At 39.7% G+C, this 10,699-nt stretch overlaps 1 protein-coding gene across 1 annotated transcript; it reads left to right on the forward strand.

The window, feature by feature from the left end:
* LOC308493083 (olfactory receptor-like protein OLF3) lies at window positions 1-936 on the forward strand (the record flags this gene model as incomplete). Its single annotated transcript, XM_081038774.1, has 1 exon — window positions 1-936. One exon carries the CDS (start codon window positions 1-3, stop codon window positions 934-936), a length of 936 nt encoding a protein of 311 aa, XP_080894900.1.
* Window positions 937-10,699: the final 9,763 nt, after the last annotated feature.

Consider the following 10,699-nt stretch of genomic DNA (forward strand, 5'->3'; position numbering starts at 1 on the left):
ATGGGCAGGGAAAACCAGACATGGATGAGTGAGTTCATTCTGCTGGGGCTGTCCAGCTGCTGGGAGACCCAGGTCTCCCTCTTCATCCTTTTCCTGGCCATGTATCTGGTGACTGTATTGGCGAACTTCCTCCTCCTCCTCCTTATCAGACTGGACAACAGGCTAAATACACCCATGTACTTTTTCCTCAGTGTTCTGTCATTTGTGGACATCTGTTACACCAACAGTACTGTCCCCCAGATGCTTGTTCATTTCCTGTCAGCCCGGAAGTCCATCCCATTCTCCAGCTGTGTGCTCCAGCTCCATGCCTCCCTGGCCCTAGGCGGGTCTGAGTTCTTCCTGCTGGGAGCCATGGCCTATGACCGCTACGTGGCTGTGTGCCACCCGCTACACTACACAGTCATCATGCACGGAGGGCTGTGCCTGGGGCTGGCTGCCGGCTGCTTGGTGGCTGGTTTCATTAATTCACTGATGGAAACAATCATCACCTTTCGGCTTCCCCTGTGTCACAATGTTATTAATCACTTTACCTGTGAGACCATAGCGGTGATACGGCTAGCCTGTGTGGACATCTCCTTCAACATGGTCATGGTGACCATCTCGGGATTTCTGGTGATCGTGCTTCCCTGTTCCCTCGTTCTATTCTCCTATGGTCACATAGTTGCTGCCATTCTGCGCATTCGTTCTACTCAGGGGCGTAGCAAAGCTTTTGGGACTTGTGCCTCCCACCTCACTGTGGTATGCATGTGCTTTGGGGCGACCATCTTCACCTACATGGGGCCACGGTCAGCTTTTTCAGTGGAAGAGGAGAAGATGGTTGCTTTGTTTTATGCTGTGGTAGCACCGATGTTGAACCCCTTGATTTACAGCTTGAGGAATAAGGACGTTGTAGCTGCTTTCTGGAAAGTTTTAGAGAAATTCAGAGACAAAGAGTAAAGACTGTAAGAACTTTCTATTATCTGTCCTCAAAACCAAAAAGGAGATCAGATAAGCATAGATGGGACTCCCACGCTTACACTAAAGAAGACTACTGTGGTCAGATCCTTGCATTTGAATAGTGTTCTCCCATCTGATTAATGAATTTTCTTATATAGGCCAGAACCACATAATTTGCATGTCAGTCATCCACGAGGGAGCCTCATCTCAGATCATGTCATATATAAGCTTATTGCATAGAAATTATGCCATTTACTAAGATGGAGAAACTTGGGATGTTTACAGGCATTTTCCTCATAGTTGAGAACATGCCAATGGGTAGCCTTCTCCCATTGGCTTCTTTGCCTTAGTAACATACGTGTAAGTTTCCTTCATGTCTTTCCATGGCTTAATAGTTCATTATTTTTGGGAACAGAATAATATTCCGTTGTTTGTATGTACCACAGTTTATCCATGCACCTATGGAAAGACACCTTGTTTGTTTTCATGTCTTGGTGATGAATAAAGCTGCTATAAACATCTGTGTGCAGGTTTTGTGTGGACGTATTTTTGACTCCTTTGAGTAAATTCCAAAACCCATGATTGCTGGATCATCTGGTGAATGTACGTTTAGTTTTGTAAGAAACCATCAAACTGTCTTCCAAAGTGGCTGCACCATTTTACATTCCCACCAGCAATGGATGAGAGTTTCTGTTGCTCCATAGTTCACCCGTAATTGCTGTTGTCAGTGTTCTGGATGTTGGCCATTCTGACAGGTGGGTAGTAGTATTTCATTGTTTTAATTGCATTTCCCTGATGACATATGATGTGCCACATATATTTTCATGTATTTATTATTTGCCATCTGTGTATCCTCTTTGGTGAGGTGTTAAGGTATTTGAGCCATTTTTAAATCAGCTTGTTTGTTTTCTTATTGTCAAATTTTAAGACTTCTTTGTATATTTTGGATAGCAGTTTTTTATCAGGTATATCTTTTTGCAAAAATTTTCTTCTAGTGTGTGACTTGTCTTTTCATTCTCTTGACATCATTCACTTTCAAATGGTGACAGAATTACATACCATGTTGCCCCCGAAATAAGACCTATGATTTTCAGGTTGACATCCCCTGAATATAAGGCCTAATGAGTATTTTGGGGCAAAAATTAATACAAGACCTGGTCTTATTTTGAGGGAAGCATGGTGTTTACATATGAAAGAACTCAGTAAAATTATTACCCATTCATCCTTTATTAAAGCTATAAAAATTACAACAAAAAATGTGCAAACAACTTCAGGCAACAAAATATGGTGTAAATAAAGGACTGGGGGCCTGAAAATTAAGTTCTGATAGGACAAGCAACAAGCTAAAACCGGCTCAGTATAAAATTAAATTTTAAAAGCTATGAACTTTCATCTGTTGAAAGTGAAGAAATCAGAGTCAGAGTGATAAGTCCAAAATGAAGGTGCTGCTCCCACAGGGAGTGAGCACTTGGACAGAGCCCAGTCAAGAAAGAGGTTTTAATTAAATCTGATTAATCACTTTCCCTTAAGAGACTACCCCAAGCAGTTTGTTCTTGCTTCACAACCCTGTGTGTCTAAGGCTTGACAGGCAGTCCACACTTTATAGGTTGTCCTTCATCGTCGGGGCTTTTATCTCAATTCGGCCTACACATCTGACCAACATACTAACCTGCTGTGATATCACGGTTTCAAGAATGGCTTTCAAGAATACTCCTACTATTCACTGTGCTGCTTCACTCAGTATTATTTATGAAGACAGGAGTCGGTGGGAAGTTCTTCCCAATCTTACTGCTCCCTTGAAAGAGCTTAATAAGCCAGTAGGTGTAAAATAAAATAATTAAAATAATTAATATAAAAAGAGAGGCAGAAATGGGAAACATAGAACAAATGAGACAAAAATTGAAAGCAAATAGCAAGATGGTAGATTTGAATTTGCAAGTTAACCTGCAATAGCATTAAATTTAAACTGTCTAAGCATAAAAATTAAAAAAACAGAGGACATCATTTAGGATAAAAATGGAAAGACTCAGCTGTGTGCTCTCTGCAATCAATCCATTTTAAATAAAAAGACATAAATGGATAAAAGTAAAAAGATGAAAAAGACATACCATGCAATACTAAAATCAGAAAGCTAGAGTGACTGTATTAACATCAAATGAAGTGAACAGAAGAATAAAGAATATTGCCAGGAAAAAGTAAGACATATAATGATAAGGGTATTGATTAGTCAAGGGCACATAAATATTCTAATAATCTAATAACAGAGCTACAAATGCATTAAAATACATTCACCACTATTATTGGAGATGTTAACATAATTTTCCAGTATTTGATAGATCAAGTAGACGAAAACCAGTAAAGTATAGCATACTTGAACCAACTTGACCTAATTGAAAATTTTAAAACACTCCATCCAGCAACAGAAGAATACAAATGCCAACACTTGTAAATAATTGAAATCGTGCAGAGTATTTCCTTTAAACATAATGGAATTAAGTCAGAAATAAGTAAGAAAGAGACCTCTGGAAATTCCCTCAAATATGTGGAAACTAAACCCCATTCTTCTAAATAATCTATAAATCAACCACAAAGGAAATTAGAAAAATATTTTGAATTTCATAACAAGAAAATACTATATATAAAATTTGTCCCTGGCCACTGAAGCAAAGCTTATAGAAAAATTTAAAACATTAATTGCTTATGTCAGAAATTTCTCAAGTCGATGACTCAAGCTATAACTTTAAGAAACTAGGAGGAAAAGATCAAATTAAATACATAGGATACAGAAGGAAAAAATAAAACAGAAAACAATTTTTTAAAATCCTCAGAAAGTGGGGAAGGAGGGTGGTAGATGAGGGTAAAGAGGATCAAATATATGGTGATGGAAGGAGAACTGACTCTGGGTGGTAAACACACAATGGCATTTATAGATGACGTAACACAAAATTGTACACCTGAAATCTATGTAATTCTACTAATGATTGTCACCCCAATAAACTTTAATTAAAAATAAAATCCCCAGAAAGACAACTGAGAAATTCAATGAAACCATAATTAAGTTATTGGAAAAGTTTAATCACATTGGAAAATGTTTAGCCAGATTAATCAAGAAACAAAGAGAATAAACAGAACCATATCAAGAATTAAAGAGGGCACATCTCTACAGATCCTACAGATATTAAATAAAATACTAAGGCAATATTTTTAATAGATTTACATCAATCATTTGAAGGACTCAAATGAAACAAATAGCTGGAAAATAAAAAGCTACCAAAGCCCACATGAAAAAAAAAATAGGTAGCCTGAAAACTTTCCATCTATGAAAGAAATTACAGTTAAGAATCTTCCCACAAAGAAAACTTCAGGTCCAGATGGCTCCACTAGTGGATTCTACCAAAAGTAACACATCATACTACGTAGTTCGACACAAACCCTTCTAGAAAATAGGAAAGGAAACACTTATATATCATTTTCTGAAGCCAGAATTACCCTCACACCATAATCAAACCAAAACATTACAAGAAAAGCACAGACCAAACACCTTCATGAACACACAACAATTCTAATAAAATATTACCAAATGAAATCCAGTAGTTTACAAAAATACAATAGATCATGACCTTGGGGAGTTTATGCAAGGAATGCAAGTTCGGTTCAACATCCAAAAATAAATCAGTTCATTTTACTCTATCAATAGACTAAAAGGGAAAATAATTGATTATCTCAAGAGGTGCAAAAAAGGTGGTTAATATAATTCAACATTAATTCATAACAAAGATCTTTAAAAACTATATATATATTCACTTCAAAGTAATGACATTTCCGTAAAAATCACTGAAAATGGTGGAGTAGGGAATTCTAAGACTCCATCCTTCCACAAAAGTAGCTAATAAGCTGGCAGAATTTTTCAGAATTAATTTTTTAAGAGCTCTGGAACCTAGTGAACAATTGACAACAAAGAAGGGAAAGATTAATGAAAAATGAAGCTGCTGCATTGTACTAACATACTGCTGAGGCATTTCAAGTGGTCACCTGTCATCCTCCATCTCCCAGATTGATGGCAGCCATGAAGGTGACAGCCCACGTTTCTGGTCCAGGTTGCTAGCCAAAAATAGCAATATAGACCTTATGCTCAAAGAATTGTGTTTGTGAGTTTCAACCTATCTGGCAGGCCCCTGAAGGACTACCATAAAAGCTTGCCTTTGTTTTCCTGACTCAGAGCATTTTCAGGGCTGGAATGGCTTCTCATTTGCCAAAATATGTAAAAGGCAGAAGTACTGGCCACAGCAGCCCGAGGCGAGGGATAACAGTGGAGACAAGCAAGAGACAGACTGAAAAGATTGGGAAGGAAGAGACTGGAAAAATCCAGAAGTTGGAGAATAAGGCCTTTTAAGACCCCAGGTCTATGCTGGAGAATTGAGAAAGCTAAATGCATGCCCAGGGCTGGACACGTGCTTAGAAAAATCCTGAGGAGACACTAAGATTTCACTTCTGGGTGACGTTCAGTGTCTACACAGTAGGAAATGGCCTGGGTAAGTGTTGAAGGAGTACCTCAAACAGAGCCACATGTCCAAGTGGTGAATAAATAAAAACTGTGGTAACATCATTTACTGTAATACTAATCAGCAATAATAATCATTTAAAAACTGCCCCTTCGATTACAAAACCTGGACATAGCACAGCTACAGAGAGAAGAAGGCTGAAACAATGAAGGTAAACAACCAAGGGACCTCAGGACTTGAGGTACAACATGGCAATGACTTCCCTGGGTTTCTTGATTGCTTCCCATAGATCCTGGATAGGAATCTTCAGAATTCTCCAACCTGGAATTGCCAACAGATACAGACAAAAACAGCTCCAAGAAAAGCCTGCATGTCATAGCTGAATTCTAGGATAAGACAGTGTCAGCATGTCATAGGATATAGCCAGTTTGTTATCTGCTGAACATCTCTGACCTAGTTGGGGTTCTTTGTTTGAAATTTGGACTCCAGATACCTTGTATAAAGGATCACAGCTACAGTAACTCATAGAACCCCCTCACAATAAAAGGACATTCCTATCTTTGGAGAAGTGTGCTCCCCCTTTTCAGTCTCCCTGGAACATTGCCACTACACGGCTGATGAGAACGTGGATAGTGCAATGATTGTCATTTCCATCTCTATTTGTGAGCACCACGTCATACTATACTTAAAATCCATGCGGGAAAATTGTGGATAATATCAAATTATGCATTCTAGGGGATGTCAGTTTTTTGGGGACTTGGGGGTAAATCAAGGCCAGATATCTGAAAGAAGTGCCTTCTTTTTATTTCCTGCAATTTGGTTTTCATGCTTCAGCTCTATAAGAGAAACTATATTAAATACTGCTTAGTAATCATAAAAAAGTGTGGCAGCCTGTGTTGTTAATACCTGTCAATATCCCCATTTACCATTTCATGAAACCACAGTGAATTTAACAGCTTTTCTTTTGGTGAGGGCTGCTTCAGAGTTCAGCAGATTACAGAGAAGTGATGTTTAGTGAACTGGAGTTTAATCCCAGACGGTGCAATATTGGCTAAGTGGCTCCTGAAGGCAACTGACAAAGTAACGACGATCCCATCATGATAAAATTTATGTAGCACACAATTATGGCACAAGTATTTATAACGAAAACTTTAATTTAAAACTTACTGAGGTTTAGCAGTATAAGTCTACTTTGAATATTAATATCTCCCTTGGGGCACTAATATGTAAATGTCCTGTTTCAAGTAAGCTGAAGATAGAATAATAATCGAAAATAATATAGATTTAAAGGTAGTAATTTTTTTCTCTTCATGTTTCAACAAAGCATACATTGAAATGTGGTTCTTTCTAAAGCATGTGGCCATAAGTAGATTTCCCCCTATGGAACTAGTATTATGTAAAACAAATCAGACTGCCACAGTAGCCCGAGAGAAATTTCTCGTGGCTCCCACAGAGACCTGCACGGCCATCGTCAAGGTTCTTTTCTCTTGGGTATTGGCAGAGATGCAGAGAAAGTCTTGATACCATTTAAAGCCCTTAGAATCCAAAGATCTTCCAAGCTTGGTGTGCCTAAGATCACTGTAGCTTCCCCAGGGCGGTTGAGGAGTGCCCTGGCCCTGGGGTGCTCAGAGAACCAGCCTGGTGCCACAGTTATGCACAGAAATGTGGCCCTAGTGCCTGGGGCTGACCTCTCCTCTAGGGTTAGATGGCAGTAGGGAAGAAGCTGGGTAATCTGTGCCCTTTCAGTCCTTCTAGGTTTAGAGAGTGGGTTCCTCACATCGATTCAATACATGGATCTTTTCTACTTCTTCCTACTTTAGAATCAGTGAAGACTTACTTTTCCTATTGCACCCCATCAGCGTCTGCTGAGCCAAGGTAAGGGTCCCCTCTCAGAGCATCACTTTCTAACACTGCAGACAGCTCTGTTCCAGGCTCCTAGGGCACAGCAATGTTCAAATCCTAACGATTGCATTCTACTGTCACACTCTTCCTTCTATCCAACCTCAGTTCTCAGCAAGCTGTCAGGGTGATTGATGTTCTCATGTTTTGAACTCTCCAAGTGCAGCCAGGTGTGTAGTGAGTTGAGGGAACACATTTTCCTTTCTACTTTCCCGGGGCATCTCTTGGTGTTGCAGCAGAAATGTGTTCCGGATTCTGATCCCAACCTGCAGAGTCTCCTGTGCCGTCAGGCTTCCCATACTGCAGGCAGCTGTGTCTTCCCAGCAGTTCATTTGTGGTGGTTACAAGAACTGCTGTTGTCTCAGCAGGGATGGAGGTTCTGTTTTCATAAAATGTGAATTACTTGGAACCTGTACTGGTGCAGAATGCAGACAAAATTAAGGGGAAGTGCATACACAGTAGTAGAATGGAGAGAGGAAGCTAGGATATTTGATTCTAGAGCAATGGTAAAAATCTGCTTTAAGGGGTAACAAGTTTGGTTACACTGTAATGGAGTGGAAACCATGATGACTGAAAAACGTCTATCAATTTTATGATAAAATAATGCCCTGACAGTAAATATGGTCAGTTCCTCCTATGAGAATGCAATAATTAGTGCCCATGCACTCTTCATTCAGTTGATGAGGAATAGGGAAGATTGTTTTGTTGTTGAGCTTCCTTTGGGAGTGCTAAGTGATGTGTGTCGTTTGTGAACAGGTATGTCTAAATATGTTCATCTTTGTCTTTTTAACAAATGCAACTGGGGAGGTTTTTATCTCTGTGTGTGTCTTTTAAGTGTCTGCTGGGAGGGTGTCTTCCAACTAGTCTCTCAGGTTTGGCAGCCCTGACCCATCCTAATCCATCCCTGCATCAAAAGCCAGGGTGAGATACGAGGATGTTACAATCATCTGAAAAACAGCCAGCACTTGCCTGTTGTCTATACTGCACGATAACTTTTAAATGCCTTCCTATTTCACACGAAGGTCTCCCTGATCTGGCCCGTGACACTGCTTTCAGTGTCTCCCTCTCTCCCTCCATCCCTTTTCACTCTACATTCACTCATAATTTGCCCACTCACACAGCAGTCAGGCCTTAATGAGTTGCCTCCCTGAAAATGCCAGGCTATTTCATACCGCTGTTCACTCATTCATCTGCCCGAGTGCCTCATCCTCTCTCTCATTTATATTTCAAGACTCAGTCTAGTAATTATCTCTTCTCTGATACATTTACCAAGCATTTTACTATGTTCGTTTCTGTTTTGTGTGTCTGATTGAATATGTGTCTGTCATATATATGTATATATAAAATTATATATATATATTATATATATATATAATATATATATATATATAATTTGGGCTTATCATTATAGTTTGTGTCTATGATGAAATTTCAGTAGGATTGGAGAACATTTCCTAACATAGTCAGAAATTTTAAATGTAAAAATGAGGCAGTGAGTCCCAAATCTGGTCTTTCTCATCTGTGTCAGCAAAGTACAGGGCATTCTTTCAGTCAGAGAGACCCCATCTTGGCTGTAATTCTGATTCCATCACTCTCTAATTTACTAATATTAATCTAAGTCAGTGTCTTTTGTAAAATTAGAATAGCAATACCTTATCAGTAGTGTTTCCTGGATTAAATGGGATATTGTGTGAAAAGGACTAGCAGACTTCCTGGCACCTAGTAAGAGCTCAATAGATTATTGTTACAGAATTTTCTGGATTGATGGCTCAGGCTTCATGTTAAAACTAATCAAACCATAACCCTACCAAATTCTTGCCCATTGGTAAGTATGTCCTCAACTTTGAGAAAAATGCTGTAAACACCCCAGGTTTCCCCATCTTAGTAAATGGCATCACTTCCATGTAATAAGCTGATATGTGAGATTCCTCTTTGATTTCTCTTTTTCCTTTACGCCCGTATTCAATCCATCAATTATTGTTAAAGATTCTTCTAAAATATATCTTATATCGACCCACATCTCTGACACCACTGTAGTAGTCAAGGTGACGGGCAGTTTCTCTGAATAGCCTCCAACCAGCCTCACAGCTCCCACTCTTGCTTTCACGGAGTCTTGGGTGATGACAGAGTTGTCTTTCCAGAGCATAAACCATACCGTGCCCCTATTCAGCTTTAATCCTTCACTGGCTTCCGACTGTACTTAGAACACTATTCACATCCTTTATTACTATCTATGGGCCTGCCTACCTTTCCCACCTGGTCCTCTGTGCCCTCCCCATCCATCACAGCTCAGCAGTGGTGGCGGCATTTCAGGGCAGCTCCCTCTCAGCTCAGCTCTTCAAAGGGCTGGGGCCTTGGAATCCTCCTGTCTAGATGTCACTTCCTCAGAGGTCATAGAGACCTTCTTTGATCATACTAATAGCATTGTCTGTTTTTCAACCTTCATGGAAAATGTCTCAAATTTTATTATGTATTTCTGTCTTTGTTTATTTTTTTAAAAAGCTCCACCTGCAAGGACAGAAAGCTTTCTGAGAGGAAGCCCATATTTCTTTTACTCACCACTCTGCTTGGCTCATAGCCTTTACACTCCTTCCTCTTATTAGCCCATCCCTACCTTTTTAATGCCTTCCTGTGGAGTAAGAGCCTCTTTCACACTTATTGTGATTTATCGTTCATATAAATTTCATTTGCATCATTTCATTTGGATTTTGATCCATAGGGATATAAGCTGAATATTAATATGTACATTTACAGAAGAGGAAATTGGGTTTCAGAGAGGATACTATTTCAAGGTCATACAGCAAATCGAGGGCAGACATGGTCCAGGTCTTTAATCCTGAAGAACGTGACTCTTCCCATCTTATCTTGTACCTCCCAGATAACGACAGCTGCACTCCCATCTCCATGGAAAGGAAAGTAGTAGAAGGTGAGGGATACATAAGCTGGAAGGAAGAACTTCCGGAGCTCTGGGTAGATGATGGGCCAGGAAAATCAGGTATAATCTTTGGAACTGGCAGTGTCACATGGGACGTGGTGGTTGTGAAGGACAGTGGAGGATATTACACAGAACGTGGACTTTAGACTCACATTGACTCCTGCCGTGCTGCCAGTGGGAACTTGGTAAGTTACTTAGTAATGCTCCAAGACTCGGTTTCTTCATCACTAAAATAGATATAATAACACATATAAAGAGGCTATGCGAGAACTAAATTACACTGTGTACATCATGTACCCAGTGCATGGTCTAGCCTATGATATATTTTTACTACGTGATACTGTTACTGTTATTGCTCGTTAGAGAAGGCAAAGGATGGAAGAGTCTAACTGCACCGTGGAGTCTGACCAAGTGATTTTCCCCCAGG

This window comes from Rhinolophus hipposideros, assembly GCF_964194185.1.
Source record: "Rhinolophus hipposideros genome assembly, chromosome: 25".
Taxonomy (NCBI): Eukaryota; Metazoa; Chordata; class Mammalia; order Chiroptera; family Rhinolophidae; genus Rhinolophus; species Rhinolophus hipposideros.